Source organism: Oryctolagus cuniculus, chromosome 7 (genome assembly GCF_051225735.1).
Source record: "Oryctolagus cuniculus isolate XC-2025 breed Fujian yellow rabbit chromosome 7, ASM5122573v1, whole genome shotgun sequence".
Taxonomy (NCBI): Eukaryota; Metazoa; Chordata; class Mammalia; order Lagomorpha; family Leporidae; genus Oryctolagus; species Oryctolagus cuniculus.
This window is the reverse complement of record NC_142873.1, coordinates 130,717,995-130,740,131: the sequence shown is the minus strand read 5'-3', so window position 1 is coordinate 130,740,131 and position 22,137 is coordinate 130,717,995. Positions and strand designations below refer to the sequence as shown.

Genomic DNA, 22,137 nt, shown 5'->3' with positions numbered 1-22,137 from the left:
AGTCACACCAGTCAGTGTATCTTCAAAGGAAATGAGATCAGTATGTCACAGAGAAATCTGCAGTCCTGTGTTTGTTACCGCACTACTCTTAACAGCCAAGAGACGGAATCAAGCCTAGGTCCATCAGTGGATGAATGATAAAGAATATGTGACATATATGCACAATGCAATACTATTCAGTCTGAAAAAAGAATAAAGTTCTGTCTGTGACGTGTGACAACACGGATGAGCTAGAGCATATTACGTTAAGTGGAATAAGCTGAGCACAGAAAGGCGAACACCACCTGATCTCGCGTACAGGCGGAATCTGAAACACTGAGCTCAGGAAGTGGAGAATAGAAGGGTGCCTGTCAGGGCAGGAGGGGCAGGGCTGCAGAGATGTTGGTCACAGGATGCAAAGCTTCAGTTACACAGGAGGAATAGGCTCAAGAGGTTAGTGGTACAACATGTCGACTACAGGAAATAATGTCTGGTATAGTTGAAAATTGCTGAGAGTAATTGTTAAGTGCCCTTAGCACAAAAAAATGTGAATATGTAAGGTAATACATGTTCATGTAAATTGGCTCAATTTAGCCATCCCACAAGTATACATATTTCAAAACATGTTTTACACCATAAATACATACATATATAATTTTTATTTGTTTACTAAGATTAATTCATTAAAAATAAGTGTAAAAAGAGAATCTGAATTCTACCCGTCTCTCGCGGTTGGTGATGCCTTTCATCCATGAGGCAAGCCTGCCTCCAGTAAGTCCAGTCCTGCAGTAGTTAAGGAAGCCAAGCCAGGCTCCTGCCTTTCCCTCTTTCCCAGAAGGGCTAGAGCGAGCACGTAGTTCAGGAGAATGTTCTCGAAGTGAGAGGCAGGCTGCACGACCGTCCCGGGCCTTTGTCTTCTTGGCTCCTGGACCCAGCCTTATTGACGCTCCCCAGCATGACCGTGCACACCCACTAAACCAGCACCGTGCCTTGCCAGCAGAAATCCGACAGTAGAATGGTTTGGTAGCTGGCAGATATGCGTTCCAATTCGAGTTATAAAATGCATCTGATGTGAATAATCCATTTAATTTCTTAAACTCTCTGAGCCTCCTAATCTTACCAACCTTGTAAAGATTAATTATTGGGGCCAGAGTTGTGGTGTAGTGGGTAAAGCTGCCGCCTGCAATGCTGGCATCCCATATGGGTGCCGGTTCAAGTCCCAGCTGCTCTACTTCTGATCCAACTCCTTGCTAATGTTCCTGGGAAAGCATCTGAGGATGCCCAAAGTCCTTGGGTCCCTGCCATCCACAGGGTAGACCCCAATGAAGCTCCTAGTTCCTGGCTTCAGCCTGGCCCAGCCCTGACTATTGTAGCCATCTGGGGAGTGAACAAGTGGATAGAAGAATGATCTCTCTCTTTCTTTCTCTCTCTCTCTGCAAATTTGCCTTTCAAATAAATAAAATGAAATTTTAAAAGATAAACTGTTAAAGGTTAATTATATTTTGTGTACGTCCCAGTCCAGCATGTGATAAGAGTTAGGCATTCAGTGGTAGGCAATACTTGCTGTTATAGCAACGGGTTTGATGAGATGAGTGGCCTTGAACAGTTATCTGAGGATAATAGCAGGTCTTCAAGAATTAGTAGTTATGAGAACCCTAATAAATATTGGAAGCATTTATGTTATCTATTTCCAAGCCTTAGTTTTACTTCTATAAGATGTGTGGCGTTGGATAAGAAGACTGGTGATTTAAAAGGCGCACCAAAGTACTTCAGAAGGAAACAAAAGCCATCTGATTAGTATTATTGCTGTGTCACACAGAGATGTGGCAGTTCAGCCTCAGAATCCCTGCCTCCTCGAAGTCTCAGTGGGAAAAAGTTTCAGTCCCCAAAAGGAAACTTCAGAAGGGTGCCCAGCTCATCAGCTCCAGGGGCCAAGCCTGAACTGTCTTAGGGGCATTAAACTTCCTACCTGCATCTCTCATGCGGCTCAGAGACTCTGTGCCACCTTTGTCAGTACCGACAAGGAAGCCCTAGGGTTTTTAGGGGTTGGAAATCTATTCTTCAACTCCATTCAGATACAAAAAGAACTCCTGGTTCTGTCAACTGGAGGCCCCTCTCTCCAGGGCTTCTCTGGACCCAATACAAATAAGAGAGGCGTAGATCTGCTCTGCGGAGCCACTGTGCCAAGGAGAAGAGTTCGGACTGCCTTCTGCTGCACCCCACGAAAGCAAGAGAAGAGACTGATGCTGCAGGAGGGAAGCAGCTGCCCCAGCAGAAGAGCTAGCAAGCTGGTCTTTCACAGGTGGGACTGAGACGGGGCTGGGGACCCCACGAGTGGACAGAGGGCGCCCGCTCTAGTCTTCTCTGGCCTGCTCGCTGGGGAGGAGAGGAGTGGGAACCTGTCTTTACTGGGTGGGAGTTGATCTCCAAGTCACTGCTGGGGTCATTTCCAGTCCTTTGCACATCTTTCTTAGGAGCACCTTCCCCCTCCCCCACTGAGAATGTGTTCCAAGGCTCCCGGGAGGAATCCCTGACCCAGCATCTTCTCCCTCTTCTCCCAACGAAGTACAGGCTTGGAGAGGGTCACAGGAGTGTTGGAAGGAGAAGGAGAGAGAGCAGATGTGGGTATGGAGTCTTCCTGTCCCTCTATGTGCTCCTGAGAGAGAGACGGAGAGCACAGTGGTTAGCAGGCTATGAAGCTGGAGATCTGGGTTTTACTCCTGGCCCTACAACTTATTAGCTTGGTAGAAGGCAGAGCAGAATCTGGCTTAGAAGCAGAGAAAAACAAAACTGGGACAGGGTCCCCAGAGAAGCCTGCTGGCCCCTACGACAGCCTGGCTGGGAAGAGGACCCTTACACATCCTTCCCCCAGCGCCAACACAAACATAAACTCAAGGCTGCTCAATCCCTGAGCAGGCACCTTCCTTGTGCTAGAAACTGTGGAGATATCTAAAAGAGACTACCTACCAAGGAAGACTTAAAGATAAACAAGACTGCACTGGTCAGGTAAGGAGGAGGAAAACCTGAGCTGGGTCTTTCAGGTTGGAGTGATCTGAGGAAGCAGACAGGATTAGGGAAGCCATTCCCAGCAGAGGAACAGCCAGAGCAAAGGGCAATGGGCATCTATGGCAGGTGCTGAAAACACCAGCTAGTTTGGTGGATCTGTGGCTCCAAGAGCAGGGGCCCCCAGCCGCCCAGATTAGGATCCCTGTGGGTGGCTGTGCTGCTAGCGTCATGGCTCAGAGGTCTCACTGAGGTAATGAAGAATGACACAGACTTGAACACTGGCTAGAGTCAGATTGGGAAAGACCTTGAGCACAAGTCCAGGAAACATAAGGCTGTATGGGCTGTATGTGTACAGCTGGAATGATATCTGTTGGTGTGTGTACTGGGAAGTCAGGCCACCAGGAGGCCTCTGCACAGGTTCTGGTCTGCAGCGTGGGCTGATGGAAAGGAGGATATGTGGCCGCTTCCTCTTTCTCAGCCCTGAACATCTTGGCTTCAGGATTGGCCGTGTGCACTGCTGAGTGATCCTCACCTCTTGAGAGTCCCCCTACCCCTGGCTTTCAGTCCAAGATGCTGAGCCATCCTATGTTACCTGCATAAACATTGTCTCTCCGGGACATTTTCACCTTCATCCAATCACTGATATCCCTTAAAGCGGGAACGCATGCTGACCACTGTCTTCCTTTGCACATTCAGACTCCATCATCACCTCACAGCAATGAGTCTACCCAATCCTGTTTGCAAGCTTGAACCTCAGACACTCTGCTCCTCTCTCCAATCATCTTTCCACCCAGCTTCCCATTAACTACATTGTCAGTATTTGATGGGCATCTTCTATAAACCACATAGATTTCATGCAATCTTCATTTGGCAGGACATATGAGAGTATTCCAAAAAGGTCATGGAAAGTGGAACAACACAATTCTGCTCAGCTGATGGCATGATTCAGTCCTCTTTTGGTGCTCAAGGAACTGAGGCAATAAATATCTAAGAAACAGCTGGAAGGACCCTTTTAGATCATCATATCTAACAGCTTCATTCGTAAAATGGAGCTGTGAAGCTCAGAGAGGGATATGGAGTTTCTCAAGATCACAGAGCAAACCAGAGACAAAGCCAAGCTCAGCCCCCAGATTTTCTGATCTCCATGTTTGTTTCACTGGCACTAACCCCTTTTATTTGTCTAGTGTTTTAGATGTCTCGGCATGTTTTGACACACTCGTCCCTAACAGATGGGGAGAGGGAAGCCAGTAGAAGTGAAAGGGCTTGTCCAGGGTCACAGAGCTGGGTAAGTGACAACTATGGGACATTCAAGAGAAGCTGAATTTAAAATGTGGTCATGGAGGTAATAATTGTAAATATTCAACAGAAAATCCCACTATGTATCCGGGTATAGGAAACAAAGCTCAGACAAGTCTCAGGGGGAACTGAGAGTAGCAGCCAGGAAACAGGGTCACTCTCTAGGCGTTCAGGACTGGAAGGTCTCTCCCTTCTGCCTCCCAGCACACCTGTGATCATCCCTGTAAGATGTTCCTTGTCTTACACTCTATAACTCCAGCTCCCGTGTGAATTTGGGTCGCTGCCACACCAGTTCTGGGGTGACAGTCCCCAAGAACCCACAGCCCATTGACAGAGACTGTTGGTGTCATAATTTTAAACACTTGGTAGAGGCATCTGCTTACTTCACATTGGGACAAGTGTGCATCTGCTGTAGAATTCGACAGTAGCTGGGGGTTGGCTGGCTTCTCTGCTGCAAACGTGGCCACCTAATGCTTTGTCTTCTACAGGTAAGAATGGTTTCCAGACAAGGACTTGTCAGAGGTCAGGCATCCTATGTTCTATTTCAGGTCTGAACCCATGTCTCTGAATTATTGCCTCGTGCCACAGCTGCCCTAGCTTCCTTTCTCTTTTCATCCAACTCAACAAAGGTTTGGCCAAATCTGTGCAAGCTACTCTGTGTGATATTGGGTGTGTGGCTCAGCTTATGTCAACACTCATTCCCTTTCTGAACACCAAGGACAGAACAGGTAAGTCTTTGTCTCTCCTCAATAGGCAGATCACCATGCAGAGCGTCGGCAAGGAAAACCACAGCTCTGTGTCTGAATTCATCCTCCTTGGCTTCTCCAGTGAGTCACAGATCAGAATGGCCCTCTTCACCTTCTTCCTCCTCCTCTACCTCATCACCCTTGTGGGCAATGGACTCATCATCACCCTGATTTACCTAGACTCACGCCTCCACACGCCCATGTACTTCTTTCTCAGTATCCTCTCCTTGGTGGACATGAGCTATGTCACCACCACTGTGCCCCAGATGTTGGTTAACATGATCTGTCCTAGAAGGACCATCTCCCGGGGAGCTTGTATAGCCCAAATGTTCATCTTCTTGGTCCTGGGCATTGCTGAGTGTGTCCTCTATGCCATCATGGCCTATGACAGGTATGTGGCCATTTGCTTCCCCCTTCACTACACACTGCTCATGAGCCGCCCCATTTGTATCAAGATGGTCACAATCTGTGGATCAATTAGCATCACTGGGGCCCTAATCTACACTGTCTTTACCATGCGTCTGCCCTACTGTGGCCCCTACAAGATCAACCATTTCTTCTGTGAGGTCCCTGCTGTCCTGAAGTTGGCCTGTGCAGACACATCCCTCAATGACCGGCTGGACTTTGTCTTGGGTTTCATCCTGCTTTTGGTTCCACTCTCCCTCATCTTAGCCTCTTATGTCCGCATCTTTGCCTCAATCTTAAGAATTCGCTCAACCCAAGGAAGACTCAAGTCCTTCTCCACATGTGCCTCCCATGTCACTGTAGTCACCATGTTCTATGGACCAGCCATGATCATGTACATGAGACCTGGCTCCTGGTATGACCCGGAGCGGGACAAGAAGCTGGCCCTGTTCTACAATGTCGTCTCTGCCTTCCTCAACCCCATCATCTATAGCCTCAGAAACAAGGATGTAAAGGGGGCCTTTCTGAAAGTGCTTGGAGACAGAGGGGCAGCTCAGTGACCCAGAATGTTCTAGAGTTGTTGAGAGTCATGAGCAGTCTAGATGGGATTCACTTGATCTTATAAAATCGCGTTATTTATCACCAACCTGAGCCTTCCTGGGACTATGAACAGCCAGGAGAGGGTGGGGCCACCCTTAAACTGAAGATCTTCCCCCACTGGTTGGTTTTTCAACTGCCACCACCCATAGACTTGGTTAAGTATTGAAGGTGAAGGGTTTCTTTACAAAGACTATGTCTGAGGTTTGTGGCTACTACTGGATTGTTTTCCCTGGGTCTCTCCTTACCTCTTAAAGTTTGTTTCAGTTCAGCATGGTCACAGCCAAACGCATAACATGCAGACATGCTTCTCTAGAGTGTAAAGGAATTGGAGATGAAAATGACATAAAGGGTAGGCAGTTTCTGAAGATGACGTAAAAGGAAGTCTTGCATTCCTTTCTGACAAGCACTCACAAGACAAGTAGTGTCCAGCACTGCTTTTTGTACTGGGTGCTACAAAATCTGAGCTAGATTTATTTTAGACATATCTGTGAAACAACATGGAAATAATTGGTCCTGGCTGGATTAAGCTTATGAACCTGACTCCTACCTGGTCAGTTTAAAAATTACATTGCTTTCTTTTATTTGGGAAAAACAAATATATATATATATATATATATATTCGTAAAAGAAGAGATATGCATTGTATGTATAGCTTTATTATATGTACCTGTAAATATATTTCTCTATTAATCTATATATAGAGAGAAACACAGAGAAATGGGTAGAGATGGAGAAACAGAGATTACAGAAAAAAGTAAAACAAAGATGCCACGTTCTCCTACCCAAGCAAATATTTGTCACTATTTTGTTATATTTAATTCAAACCTTTCTTATTTATTTTTAAAAACTGATGAATAACAACAGATAAAATTAAAGTGTTCATTGAATATTTTCAACTCCCATGAAACAGCAACTATCATAAAATTGAAGTCTGCTCAGTCTGTTTTTAAAGTTTTCGTACATACAGTTGCATCCATGGAACTGTTCTTGCATGTGCTTAAAAATTTTTAATGTTAGCATAATATCAGTATGACTCTGAAAAAAAAATTTTAAGTCAACATCATGTTCCTGACATCTCCCCATTTGGTAATTTTAGGTTTATGTCATTCCTTTAACAAGTATCAGAATATATCATATTTTGTTTTTCTAGTTTTTATTGTTGAATATTTGTGTATTCCCAATTTTTCACTATTTAAACAATTTGCAGCAAATTAATTCTGCCATTTCTCCACATGTAAGCATTTTTGTGTAGTGGATTTTTTTCAAATTGTTATCCTCACCAAAACGATTGCTTATCTATCTCATTCTTTTAAATATTTATTTATTTATCTATTTATTGTTTCATATTCTTAAAAGGCAGTATGATTGGAGGACGAGAAGAGAGAAAGAGAGAGACAGAGTGAGAGAGATCTTTTATCCCTTAGTTCTTTCCCCAAAGGCCTGCAACAGCCAGGATTGGGCTAGGCTTAAGCCAAGAGCCTGGAACTCCCTGAGGGTCTCCACATGGGTCGCAGGGGCCCAAGCACTTGAGCCATTTCCACTGCCTCCCAGGATGCATTGACAAGAAGCCAGAACAGAAGCAGAGACTCCAGGACTCAGACTGGTACTCTGATATGGGATGCATGCAGCCCAAGCAGCTGCTTAACCCGCAGAGCTACAGTGCTCACTCCCATCTCAAACATTCTAATGTTTCCACCCATCTCATGGATAACAAAGTAGTAGCACTGTTTTTTATTTCATTTCCAATTACCTGGTTGCTAGTGAGCTTGCTATCTTTTTGTAAGATTGTTAGTAGTGGCCAGCGCCACGGCTTACTAGGCTAATCCTCCACCTTGCGGCGCTGGCACACCGGGTTCTATTCCCGGTTGGGGCGCCAGATTCTGTCCTCCCGGTTGTCCCTCTTCCAGGCCAGCTCTCTGCTGTGGCCAGGGAGTGCAGTGAAGGATGGCCCAAGCCCTTGGGCCCTGCACCCCCTGGGAGACCAGGATAAGTACCTGGCTCCTGGCTCCTGCCATCGGATCAGCGCGGTGCACTGGCCGCAGCGTGCTGGCCGCGGCGGCCATTAGAGGGTGAACCAATGGCAAAGGAAGACCTTTCTCTCTGTCTCTCTTACTGTGCACTCTGCCTGTAAAAAAAAAAAAAAAAAAAAAGATAGTTAGTAGTATTGTGAAGTGTAGTAAGCTCCTGGCTCCTGGCTTCGGATCAGCGCAGCTTCAGCCACTGTGGCCAACTGGGGAGTAAATCAGCAGATGGAAGACCTCTCTCTCTCTCTCTCTCTCTCTCTCTGCCTCTCCTTCTCTCTCTGTGTAACCCTGACTTTCAAATAAATAAATATTTTTTAAAAAAAGATTCATTTCAGATAAAAAATAAATACTACAATATACATGTGGTAAGATTTTCAGAAACAAAGGAGAAAGAGTGAGAAGAAAGTAATATCTGGAAAAGATCTGGGCAGAGACCTTTCCACATAAGGGGGCATCCACTCGGAGTCTCAGAGTCTAATAAATCTGAAAAGTGATGAATGAAATCAGAATCCTCTGGGTGAGCGTTTGACTGAGACGTTAGGATGCTCTCATCCCATGTCAGAGTGCCTCGGGGTGAGTCCTGCCTGGCCCCTAGTTTCAGCTTCCTGCCAGGGTAGACCCTGCAAAGCAGTAGGTGACAGCTCAAGTAATCAGGTCCCTGGTATCCACCAGGGAAACCTGGACTGAGTCCTTGGCTCACGGCTTTGGCCCAACCAGCCTGGCTGTTGGGACATTTAGGACATGAAGCAGTGGATGGGAGCTCTCTGTCTCATTGCTTCTTAGATAAATATGTAAAAATTTAAACTGGAACTATAACTTCAAACGTGTAAGTAATTACATTTATTAGGTTATCAGAATGGCTTATAAAACTAAAATCCAAATAAATGCTGTTTTTAAAAAATATATCTAAAACTTAAACATGCAGGAAGTTGAAAGTAAAAAGATAGGAAAAGTATATTAATAAATAACTGACAAACTGGGTTTTATGGTATGAAAGTGTTATTAGAGATGACAGTAATTCATAACAAAAGTTGCAATTCATCAGTGCTTCAGTCCACCAAAACTTTCAATCACCATATGTATATATAACATATATACTTACTATTATATATATATAAAACACATATACTTACTATTATATATATATGTATATACACTCACTCACACATATATACATACAAACACCTGGCCTCTAAATGGATAAAGGACAAGTTGAAAGAACAGGCAAATCTATAATGATCAAACTTCTTTGGAAAATTTTCTTTGAAGCATAATGTGTACGCAAGACGTGAATAGATCTGAAGGGTTTGATTCACTTTTCCGATGAACTCACCTCCATAATCACCGCCCAGATCACAACACAGAACACATTCCCCATGAGCCATCTTCGTGTCCCCTGCCACCTATCAGCCCTCCAAAGGTAACCACTAGTCCGGTACTGACTGGCTTAGTAGTGCCTGTTTTTGAACTTCATGTCCATGGAATTACAGAGTGTGAATGCATCGCATTTATAATGGAATTGCAATGTTTGCCTTCTCCATAGTCAATAACTTCTACCATCTTGCCTTGTGCAACACTGGTGTCCCCTAAAACTTGCCACAGAGCTTGTCACATGCTGGCTTCTCAATGAACATTTGGATACTGAATGAACAATCAATAAACACATATAAGAGACATTAGGAGGTATATTTGCATTTTACTGCTGCATTAAGAAAGTACCCTAGAGCTCAGTGACTTAAAACAGCAAACATCTCTGTTCTGGGTCAGGAACCCAGTCATCCCTCTGAGGAGCTCCCTGCTTCACGATCACCCATCCCTGCCGTCCTCGGGCCCCTGGTCCTCTGCTTCCCCTGTCTGATATTTGCCAGGAAGCCTGGGAAGGTCTGTGGCTCCGTCTTCAGTTCCCTCTTGTATAAGGTGGGGGTGCAACCCCTGTGCGGGACTGTGGGTGTTTAGGAGGAAAACACCGGTCAAGGGCACGCTGCAGACATTCAGCTGCTGCTTGGTCCTTCCTGTCAGATGGACAGAAACCTTTTCTCTTGGGTTTCCCAGGACAGCTGTGATGTGGGTCATTTTATTCTTTTTATTAGGGGATATTTTCTCACACACACATCAATCTGCTTGTTCATACTCAATCCTCCTCCAGCGAGGAGTTGTTTTCCCATGTAAATGAGTTTCCTGGCCAGGAAAAAAGTCCTTTGTGGAACCAGCTATCCAGACCTTCGGCTGGCAAGTTACACTGCCACCTGTGCGGGACTCGGAAGGTGCAGCCCTCGGGGAGGAAGTTTCGATGTTGGGAATGGACCAGGCGCCCGAGCCAGCAGCCAGTGCCCCACAGGAGGGCCTTCTGAGCCTGGGGCTCTAGCTGGGGAGCCCAAACTGACCAACCATCAGCTGCAGCCCTCTTCTCCTTGAACCCGGTTCTCCCCAGAACAGCGTGTCCGGGGGTGACTTCTCTCACACTCTGCTCACACTTAGCTCCTTCCTGCCCTTCAAACACACCAGATGATCATGTATTTGTGCACTCCGCCCTTATTGATGCCCCTCCTCCTCTGTGTCCAGGCCCATGCCACACACTAGAAGCACAGAGCAAATGACACCATCACTGCCCTCCTGCGGCTCAGAGGAGGAAACTCATGGCCACCTGGTTTCCACTTCCATATCTTTGCACCCTCTGTTCTCATCTCAGTCTTCTCCACCAAACTCCTATTCATCTTTCAAGACCCAACTCAAATGCTGCCTTTTCTAGGAACTCTCTCTCACATCCCCCAGAGCAAAGGGGCCGCAGGGACCGCTCTCCGTGTCACTACAGCGTCCTGTGTGTGCCCTTCCCCAGGCCATCAGGATACTTGCATCTGTCTCCACACCCCACAGCCAGTCCTCAAGCTCAAGGGGGGGGGGCAGAGTCAGGAACCAAGTCTTGCTCATCCCTGGTCTCCAACAACCAGTTACGGCCCATTCAGCTGGGGCAAGTAGCATCAGCCAAGGCAACTATGGGACGGAGAGGAATAGGATGAGCTGCAGGACTGTCAGGAGAGACCTGAAGGGTGGGCATGGAGTATCCGAGGGGAGGACAGGTGACATGAGGACAGGTGACAGCAGAGGTGGATCCAAGTTTGCAAAAGGCTCCATAGACAAGGGAGCTCTGGAGGTGGGTTTTGGGGTATGCATAGGTGTTTTCCAGACAGCATGCACAGCAGGACACCTTAGGTTGAGGAAGCAGGAGGAGGTGGGGGCCTCTAAGGTGGCTCTGATTGTCTGGAGTGCACAGTGTGAGTGGAAGGACTGCAGGGGCTGGGGAGGCTGCAGAGCTGGGCGTGAGCCAGCTCTGGAGAGGCTTCGGTCGCCAGACGGAGAAGCGGAGATGGAATCCCGAGACTGTATCCCCTGAAGGCGCCCGAGCAGAGCTACAAGTCAGCAAGGTGCCTGCCGCAGCCATGAGGACACGTGTGGACACTTACGGCTGTTGAATTCAGGCCCTGCCTCGTAAGAAGGGAGATGGGACACCGACGTCAAGTCCCTGAGTGTGTGGGAGACTGCGTTCCAGGCTGGACCAGCAAAATGTTGGAGAAGCAGCCACCTCCCGAGGTGTGGGAAGACCCCTGTGGGTCTCGGGGTGCTTCAGTCAGACACAAGTCAGCGTCGCACTGAGCCTCGTGCTGGGGTCAGGATAAGGAGAGCAGGAAACCGGAAGAAGACCCTGGCACTAAGGGGCTGTGCCCAGCCCTCAGAGTGGCCAAGGAAGTAGGCGAGGGGAGGCCATGATGCAGGCGTGCAGGGGGCAGCCAGCCCTGACTTCCCACCGCCCATCTGCCCATGCAGCAGGCAGCCCAGCCCAGGGGCCCTCCTGTCCCAAGGCTGAGGCTCCCCTGTGCCTGCCTGCAGCTCCAGACCTCCTGCCCAAGCCCATTCTGGCTCCTGGGGTGACATAGTGGCCCAGGTTCCATGGACGCCTCGGTTTCTCTGGGGCGTCCCCACCGTGAGCCAGCAGAGCGCTCCTGTTCAGAAACCATGGAGCCTGCGCTTCCCCCTGCTCCAGGCAGGGCTGGCTCCTCCCTCCCCTGGGACCAGAAACCTGCAAGAGGGGGCTCTGGGGTCTTCCCTGCCGCCTCCCTCTGACTCAGAACTGCCGGATGGAGCTGCTTCCTGTCGCCTGTCTTGAATCTTCCACGCAACAGCTCTGGTGGCTTTTCACCTGCTATGCTGTCCACGTGGAACAGAGAAGCCCCTCCCCAAATACCAGAACACACCCTCAGAGGGCTGAGAGCCGAGCCCCGGGACAGTTTTTGACATCCAGAGGCACTGGACTTTAAGAGGGAACATTCTCTGCTAAGTCCAAGGAATACGCCACTTCCCCTGCAACTGTGGGAGAACTGAGGGGGTTGCAGGCGGCCAACTGACAAAAGGTTGCATTCAGGGCCGGCGCCGCGGCTCACTAGGCTAATCCACCGCCTTGCAGCACCAGCACACCAGGTTCTAGTCACGGTCGGGGCGCCGGATTCTGTCCCAGTTGCCCTTCTTCCAGGCCAGCTCTGCTGTGGCCAGGGAGTGCAGTGGAGGATGGCCCAGGTGCTTGGGCCCTGCACCCCATGGGAGACCAGGAGAAGCACCTGCCTCCTGCCTTCGGATCAGCACTGTGTGCCAGCCGCAGCGCGCCAGCCGTGGCGGCCATTGGAGGGTGAACCAACGGCAAAAGGAAGATCTTTCTCTCTGTCTCTCTCTCTCATTGTCCACTCTGCCTGTCCAAAAAAAAAAAAAAAAAAGATTGCATTCAGTAGTCATTCAACACTTACTAATTTTTATTTTGCAGCCCTGTCTCCAGGGTTTGCGGAGACTCCGAAAGCCCCAGGACTCTCGACACTTTGTCTACAGCGCTAACAGATGACAGAGCCCTGGGGATGCCGCCTGCAAGAGAGGACAATTTCATGGCCTTCGTCACCCCACACCTCCCATGGCTCCTCATTTTGTTTTTCCTGGAGACGGAGGAGCTGCTGAGAAAAGCCCTGCCCAGGGGCCCTGTCTGAGCCCAGCCCTCTCCCCACTGCACCCACGCCCCAGCCCCAGCTGAGCCCTGAGCCCCAGCCGGACCCGGTCTCCTGGAGAGCACGTGGCCTGAGTGGCTGTGGGGAGGGAGGCCCCAAAGGCCCATGCTTCCTCCCTGAGCCCACGGTGGCTTAGGGGACCATCCCAGCAAGGGACCTGGGGCCACATGCCACTCAGGAGCGGTCTCCTGGGTCTGAGGGGCCTGCCCACTCACCCCCAGCTTCCCTTCAGGGTTATAACCTCGGGACAGCAGTGTCCCCTCAGCAGGGGCAAGCAGGGCTGCGGCTGCTCCGTCCCCAGCCTCGAGGCCCGGAGCTTCCAGGAGGAGCTCAGCCGGCTCCGCAGGGGCCTCTGCCTCCACCTCTGCCCATGTCGGTGTGAGTGCCCTGGGCGCGGCGGCCTGGCTCTGCCGCCCTCCTCCCTCTGTGGCCATCTGTTCCTCTCTTTCCCTGGGCCTGCAGTGACCTCGCCGGCTCTGTGTCTGTCTCGCTGTGTGTCTCTGTGTGTCTGCAGTGTGGGACCCACCTCCCCCTCCTCTCCCTGTGCCTCTGGCTCCCGTCTTCAGCCCCTTCTTCCTGCCTCTTTCTCTCAGCTTCCGTTGTTGGCCTGCCTCTGCCTCTGCCTCTGCATACACCTGGAGCCCAGGCCCGCGCCAGCCACCTGAGCTCTCCCCTTCCTTCCCTCTCTCCCACTCGCCAGGCTCCCGCCCTTGCACCATGGCTCTCACTGGAGCTTGGTTCTCTGCCTGCCACCCTGCACCATCTCGGCTGGCTGCTGTCTGCCCACGGTCACCTGCCGCCTCCAGGCTTCCTCTCCCTGCGCGTCCTCTCTCCGCGTCCTCTCTCCGGGAGGCTGAGCTGGCCCCTGCCTCTCTCACTGCCGCACTGCTCATCTCTGCCCTCTGCCACTCTGACCACTCTGCTCTCAGGCTCTCTCTCTCTCTCTCTCTCTCTCTCTCTCTCTCTCTCTCCATCCTCACTCCCTGCTTCTTCAGCGTCTCTGGCACCCTTCCCTGTGTCCCCTTTTGTCTCGCTGCCCCTGTCTCTTCTGATTCCCTGCCTCGCTGGGTCTCAGAGTCTCCGTGCCCCTTTCCAGTGTCCCTCTTCCCTGTCCTAACACACAGAGCAGAGAGAAGTGGTCCCACCTCTGTCCCGCCCTGCCCCAGTCCCTGTCTTCCTGCAGCTATCCAGTGTGTTCTCAGCGTCTCATGCTCTCTCTCCTGTCCATGCGCCTCTGCTTCCTCTGCCTCACTGTCCCCTTGAATGTGTGTCCGGGTCTCCCATCTGGGCCGCCCCCTCATTTTCTCCGTTTGTTGTTGTCATGGTCACTGTCTAGTCGGTCCTGTTCTCTGGGCGTCTCTAGGCCAAACAGGTCTGCGCTGCTACTGGGGGGCTGGAGACAGGGGCAGAGAAGAGAAAGCACAGACCTCCAGAACCAGATATTATTGCAACCAGGCCTTTTAGTAGATAAGGAAAAGTTACCTGCTTGTTACGAGTCATGATCAGCACAGAGCAGGAGCGAAATTCAAACTCCGCTATCTCCAGTCTTTCATCTCCCTGCCGGTGCTGGGAGAGGAGATGGGAGAAGAGACATTAAAGGGAAATGCAAACACATTTGCTCTGATTTCCACTGCATCCTGACAAGAGAAAAGACTGGCACTCCTGGCCCAAGCCCCAGCCAGCCAGGGCTAGAGGCTCACCCTCTACCTTGACCTGTGAGCACACATCCACTTCCGTGTTCTTCTTGGCGACAGGTCACCATCCACCCTGGCTGTGATAGAATTGGAGTCTGAGGCTCAGAGAGGCCAAGCAACTGGCCAGAAGGCGCTCAGCCAGCCAACCAGGAGAAATAGAAGAAACCGGTTCTCAGGTTCCACTCTGGACAGAGACGCAAGCACATCAAAGAGAAAGGAGCCCTGGGGGGCAAGGACCTGCCCCCTACATCTTCTCGGAGTCCTCTGCCCTCGGCCTGCAGGCGCAAGCTGGAGGTAAGAGCTGGGCAGCCCGGCATCCTCATTAGAGGATCATCCCTTGCTTAGAGCTAGAGGGAGCAGCCAGAGCTTAGCGCAGCCCTGGGCCTTTCTCTGCCTGGACTCCACCCGTCCCAGAACCAGTCTGCTTCCTCCTGTCCCCAGGCTGGAGCACTCGCAGGGCTGTCGCTGCGGTGGCCTCCCCCTGTGCCGGTGCAGCAGACATCAACAGTCCTTCCTGTGTTTTGGGAATTTACTCATCCCCTAGTTCATTCGCTGGTGTGAACCAGACTCCCAAGGACCCTGCAGAGAGCCCTCTTCGGAGGTGAGGCTGCTGAGGTGCAGAGAGGTGCAGTAACCTGCACAGGCTACACAGCGGGAACAGCACAGGTGCGCTGGCGCTGCAGTAAGCTTCACTCCCTATCTGGGGCTCTCTCGGCCTCACCACATTGTCCAGGGCTGCAGGGCCTGAGCTGGAGCCCCATCTCTCCTTTGTTGTCCAGCCCCAGAGGTCTAGCAGGCTGACAAAGCCAGAATCCACGTTCTTCTTTCTCTTCTTTGTGGACACAGTCATGCCCTCCGTAAGCAGCTCTTGTCTCAGCTGGATTGAGTCATTTTAACTTGGGTAACCAGATTGTCTCCTGACTTAACTTCTCTACATACAGGGATTTAACCTCTGCTTCCTTCTAGGTAGTCTTGTACTTCACTTTGACATGCACCAATAATTTCTTTACATAGAAACACATAAGCTGAGTGCCACACGCAACTCAGGGGAGGATGGCCTGGGATGGCCAGAGAAGCTCTCTAGATCTGAATGAAGAAAGCGCTTAAAAGGAGAATTTGAACTTTATTCCTCATTGTAAAAGTAACTCAGATTCATTGTGGAAAATTACGAAGGTTCAGAGCGCTTTCACAAATATCATCTCTAGACAGAATCACCAGAAATGACCACCGTTAACATTTTCATGGATTCCTTTCCAGTTTTGTTGACTGCATACATAAATTTCTGTACCATCACACACAGTTTCGTATCCTGCTTTTTGAATTTAACAATCTGTTGGAACATATACACACAGCATAAAGCAGTCCACAAGTGACTATTCTGGATGGGTATTCTGGGGGGTGTTTGGCACAGTGGGTAAGACACGGTTTAGGGGGCCTGCATCCCACATAAGTGTGCCTGGGTTGGAGTCCTGACCCTGATCTCACTTCCAGCTTCCCACTGATGTGCACCCTGGGAGGCATGCTGATGGCTCAAGTAATTGAATCCCTGCCACTCATGAAGGAGACCCAGATTGAGCTCCTGGCTCCTGGCCTCAGCCTGGCCCAGCACTGACTGTTGGGGCATTGGAACATGACCCAGTAGATAGGAGATTTTTCTCTCTCTAGCTCTATATCTCTCCTTCTGCCTCCTTATCTTTGAAATTATGAAAACCTGGAACATCTACAGGTGTTCAAGCACGTCACTGTGTTGTGATTCACTTGGCCAGTTCACCTTTGCAGGCCACGCAGGTTGTTTCCATTCTTCTCTGTGATAAATGCTACTCCAGCGAACATCCTTGATGGAAACTTTCCTTGATTTTTTCTGTTATGCAAAACTCTTAAAAATTAAATGATGTACTGCCAAATTTCCTGGAGAAATAGTAGAACATTTTTTTTTCCTACAGCAGTAGATGGCAAGCACAGGCATTACCGTTTGTAAAGGATTTTTGCCAATACTATCAGTTACAAATTATTATTTCACTGATGTGTTAACTTACAGTCTTTCTAGATAAGATTAAACTGCTTTGTGGGTTCACTGACCATTTGAATCTCTTTGGTAAGTTGGTTATATGTCATTCTCAATTACTAGTATTTTTCTTACCATTTTTGAATCTTTATACACTAGTGACATTAATCGCTGTCATAGGTCACAAATACCTATTTAAAATACCTTTTAAATTAGAGAAAAAATTTATGAGACTAAGACTACTAATCTAAAGAAACTATTAATTCTGTCTTCATTTTTGTGCTCCCGTGAAAGAAGGAAAATATTGGGTTTAGGAATTGGGGCAGAGAGCTGCTTGGGCGTTGGGTAACTGAGAAAGGGGGAGCTATTTATCTCCGCGCAGCTAAGCGGATCAGTGGTTCTCAAAGTGTGAGCACAGACTGGCACTGGGGACTTGGCAGAAGTGAAGACGCTCGGGTTTGCCCGGTCCTGCTGAATCAGAAAGTCCACAATACAAGCTTTAACAGGTGTCGCAGGGAATTCTGCAGAGTGAAGCTTGAGCAGCCCCGGAATCCAGGAACTGGGGTTTGTGGCTGGCTGCCCGGGTGCCAGGGAGTAAGAGAGGAAAGGGAAGATGGGCCGGGCTCTCAGAAAGCAGAGCAGACCCCAGGAACACCTCAGCTGGCTGGGACTAAGAAATGAGGAAGCAACAGCAAAACCCCCGTCTGCTGCAGAGACAGCTTAGGGACTCCGTGACATTAAACATTGCATGTTAAATGCTTTTCTTGTCTGTGCTACTTTTCAAGTCATCTCCACTGTGTCTACACCTTGAAGGTCTTACAAATGACAGCCTTGTGCTGGGGAGCGTTGGACGCAGGAAGGAGAATAGAGAGGAGCCCCTGAAGAGGTCAGGAGTCACACGGGGAGGCCACAAGTGCAGCTCGTGAACTCAAGAAGGGCAGGAAGTTTTACAACAAAGTGACCCGGGGTGGACACGGAGCCCTCAGAAACCCTGGGCAAAGCACTGCACTTCTTACAGCAGGTCTGATGGACACCTAGGTTGCTTCACTTGCCTACTAAAGGGACAAAGGTTGTCACCCCAGGCTGAAGGAATTGGAAACAGTGGTCATGTTGAAAAGGCCTTCTGTCCTCTCATTAAAGAGGCATTCACTTACATTTTCTCCTAGGTTGCTTTATGGTTATATTTTTCACATTTTACTTTTTTAACACACTGAGAATTTGTTGCACATAGATTGGAATAGCTTTTTCCACCCAAATCCTTAGTTGCTTGAGGAACATTTGTTTAATAACTCGTCCTTGCCTCTCTGATTTATAATAGTCTCTTCCATGTAAGGTCAGGTCGATGTCTGGGGCCTCTTTTCTGCCCCCTTTGTTGATGCATTTCTGAGCTTATCCTGTGTTTTTATTTCATGATGGTATAGTATTAAAACGTTTAAACCTGTGAAAGACCATCTTACAGTTTGGGTTGCCAGGTAAAACACAGATGCCTCATTAAATTTGATTCAGTTTTATTTTTATTTGCTAAATCTGACAATCTTACTCCACTTTGTTATTTTTTTTCTTTAACTTCAGTATTTCCTTGGTGATCCCCAGTTATGCTTTCATGAGATTTTCAATCACATTAGCAAGTTTCTACAAAGCCATCCCACTGAGTTTTAATTGGATATGCATTAAGGGTATAGTTAAGTTTGGAGATAAATGCCCTCCCTTTTAATTTCAAAGGTTACTCTTTATATTCAGAAAATCTTCCTTTATGTCTCTTGGTAAATTTCTGTGGGATTTGGTTTGTTTGTTTGGTTTTCATTTTTGTTTCTCACCTAAGTCCTGAACATTTCTTAGATTTATTCCTATTAACTTGTGTGTTTTTATTTGCTGCTTTTGAGGATCTTTTATTCCCAACATTTATCTAATTTTTGGCTGGTATATCTAATTTATTCCTTGTATTAGTTTTTAGTTATATAAAAAGACATGCTCATTATGAAAAAAAAGTAAACAGGACAGAAATGTAAAAAGAAATCTACTCACCCATCACCATCACAAATCCAGTGAATGCTAATAGCTCATCTTGTGTATTCCAGGCATTTTCTAAAAATTTAAAGTATGATATAAAATATACTTACACCAATATGTGAGCATACAGATTTCTGTGCCTAGGGCTCTTACTAGGCAGACTGTTCTTGGAATCTTTTCTATGAAGCCACCTTACCAAACTAATTAGTTCTATCTTGGTTGATTCTCTTGGATTTCCAGGTAAGACAATTATGACACTTACAAATCATGGTAGTTTTCAATTTTCAAAATTTTATTTCTTTGTCTTAAATAATTTCTTTGGCTAACATTTTCTGGATGATATTATATAACAGTGGTCACAGTAGCATATAAATTTAGTATATAGTAGAACAGGAATCATTCAAATCCCACAGGGACCAAGCATGAAATGTAAATGCATTAAACCAGTCTATGAAAAATTATAAGGAATGACAAGGAACATTTTGAACTGAGGAGCTCACACTCCATCCGAATGGAAAATCTCACACAACATGCTGGCCACCGCGAGTGATAGGAATGTGGGCCAATTATGATCTAGCTGTTTATGGGCAAGCTCAATTTTTAAAAAAAAAATTGGCTATTAATTGAACTTGTAAAACAATATAAACAAACTCTATGTGGGGTTTATATTTGACCTTCGGGCTCCCATTAAGTGGCCTCTGTCTGCTTTACAGTTTTGTATTAGGCATGATGTTGGCTGTTTGAGACAAGAATTCTAAGGCTGAGAAAGTGTATTATTGCCAAGGTGCAGTATTAAACGTTTCTGTGACAGTTCACAAGGCAGAAGGCGGAGAGCAATCTATGAAGGCAGGGTACCGAAGAAGGCACCAGTCAGAAACGGGGAAGGAGGTACGCTAAGATGGTTCACCCAGTCAAGTGCATACGGTTAGCTATGCTTTGCAAACGCTTCCCGACAAATTGCCTTTGCACAAAACTCTTCGTTTTGTGGATCTATGTCTGCATAATTTCCCATAATCGCTATAGTTTTGAATAGGAGCAAAATAAATTTTTCTGACCATGAAACCAGAAAGGCATTGGACACTGAAAGGTAGATCAGTCACGGGGAATGTTTAAATCTCAGTGTGCTCATTGTCTCTGACAATGTGAAAAGTGAAACCCAATTTATTGGCAACATATTGACCACGTGAATAGAGAGTCTCCAAAGTGTTTCTAATTAAGAAGGTATAACAAGGGGAAATAAAGTGTACAGTTCATACATAACTAATTTAAGAATGTATTTTCGGCTGGTGCCACAGCTCACTAGGCTAATCCTCTGCCTGCGACGCCAGCACACCGGGTTCTAGTTCCGGTTGGGGTGCCGGATTCTGTCCCAGTTGCCCCTTTTCCAGGCCAGCTCTCTGCTGTGGCCTGGGAGTGCAGTGGAGGATGGCCCAAGTCTTTGGGCCCTGCACCCCATGGGAGACCAGAAGAAGCACCTGGCTCTTGGCTTCGGATCAGCGTGGTGCGCCGGCCACAGCGGCCATTAGGGGGTGAACCAACAAAAAAAAGGAAGACTTTTCTTTCTGTCTCTCTCTCTCACTGTCCACTCTGCCTGTCCACAAAAAAAATTTGTATTTTCTGTGTATGGTGTCCTGAGATTATTATGTTTACCTTGGGCATTCTAACCATTGCTTATAGGATTATATTTGGTTTATCCAAGATCTTTCTTTGACTATAAAATATCCTGCCCCAATATTTTAGAAAAATAACCATCACATTTCAGAAGTTAATGTTACAGTGGTCATTTTGGTAAAAATGTGGAATGAATGGCAAAATTAATGAATACTTATGAATTTCAGTCATCAGAAAATGGTAAATATTAAACATTAACACTAACATTTGTTCTACATGAAGCACTGACTTTAATGCCTAATGTTATTCTTATCCCTAGTCCTAACTAGTGATAAAAATCTTAACACAAATAATGCATATAATAGTCCCAACCCTTAATCCATACAAGGCTTAGCAACTCTATAGTCTATAGAAAGTAGAAAATGGAGTGACTAATAAAGAGAAAGCAAGCCTGTGTCAGAGCAAGGAGAAACACCTACAGGTCAGAGTGGAGCAGAGCCCACAGCGTGGCCTTGGCGGGCCCCCCAGCATCAGTATGCCCGCCACCGCATCCTGAACCAAATGTCAATGGGACTCTGATGACAACTGGGACACATCTCTTGGCGCCTCTAAGTGCCAATCCAAAGCTTCCTGATACACTATTAGGAATTAGACCTGAAATGTAAGTGTGCAAATGCCTTACACACTCTTGGTGCAGACACTCAACATATCCTAAAAACTCTTTGAACAGGCAGACCACAATGCAGGAACTGAACCAGTCCACCGTGACAGAATTCATTCTAGTGGGCTTTGCCCCCGACCCCAGGACCAATCCTCTGCTCTTCACCTTCTTTTTAGTCTTTTACCTGCTGATCCTCGTGAGCAACAGCCTGCTCATCACCCTCATCCACCAGGACGCGCGGCTCCACACCCCCATGTACTTCTTCATCAGCGTCCTGTCCATGCTGGACGTGTGCTACACCACCACCACCGTGCCTCAGATGCTTGTGCACATTCTCAGCAAGAAGAGAGCCATCTCCTTTGCGAGATGTGTGGCCCAGATGTACATCTTCCTCCTCTTTGGGGTCACTGAGTCCTGGCTTTTCTCCATCATGTCTGTCGACAGGTACATGGCCATCTGCCACCCACTCAGGTACAAGGTCATCATGAGCCGGTGGGTGTGTCTCCTCATGGTGGGTATTTGTGCAGCCTACGGTGTGCTGGGCGGCCTGTGCTACACCTTCTTTGCTATGCGCCTGCCCTACTGTGGTCCCAATGAAATCGACCACTACTTTTGTGAGGTCCCTGCCGTCCTGAAGCTGGCCTGTGCAGACACCTCCCTCAACGACTTGGTGGACTTCATCACGGGCTTCAACGTCATTGTGGTGCCACTCTCCCTGGTTGTCGTTGTCTATGCCAACATCTTTGCCACCATCATGAAGATCCGCTCAGCCCAGGGCCGCATCAAAGCCTTCTCCACCTGTGCCTCCCACATCACCGTGGTCACCATGTTCGCCATCCCGTGCATCATCATGTACATGAGCCCTGGCTCCGGCCCCTTATCGAACAGCGGCAAGAAAATGGCCCTTTTCTATAACATCGCGACAGCCTTCCTCAACCCTGTCATCTACAGCCTAAGGAACAAGGATGTGAAGAAGGCTTTTCTCAAGTTGATGGGACGTAGCAGGGCCCCAGAGTGAGGCTCCGAAGCCAAAGACCTGGTGCTCTGAGTAAATAAAG

General features: G+C 48.1%; 2 protein-coding genes across 2 annotated transcripts; both read left to right on the top strand.

The window, feature by feature from the left end:
• Positions 1 to 5,044: 5,044 nt before the first annotated feature.
• On the top strand, positions 5,045 to 5,992 carry LOC100356635 (olfactory receptor 2A12-like). The gene has a single exon (XM_002715175.3). The coding sequence runs from the start codon at positions 5,045 to 5,047 to the stop codon at positions 5,990 to 5,992; it is 948 nt and encodes a 315-aa protein (XP_002715221.3).
• Positions 5,993 to 21,158: 15,166 nt separating this feature from the next.
• LOC100351673 (olfactory receptor 2D2-like) lies at positions 21,159 to 22,097 on the top strand. Its single transcript, XM_002715696.5, has one exon. It carries the CDS (start codon positions 21,159 to 21,161, stop codon positions 22,095 to 22,097), a length of 939 nt encoding a protein of 312 aa, XP_002715742.1.
• Positions 22,098 to 22,137: the final 40 nt, after the last annotated feature.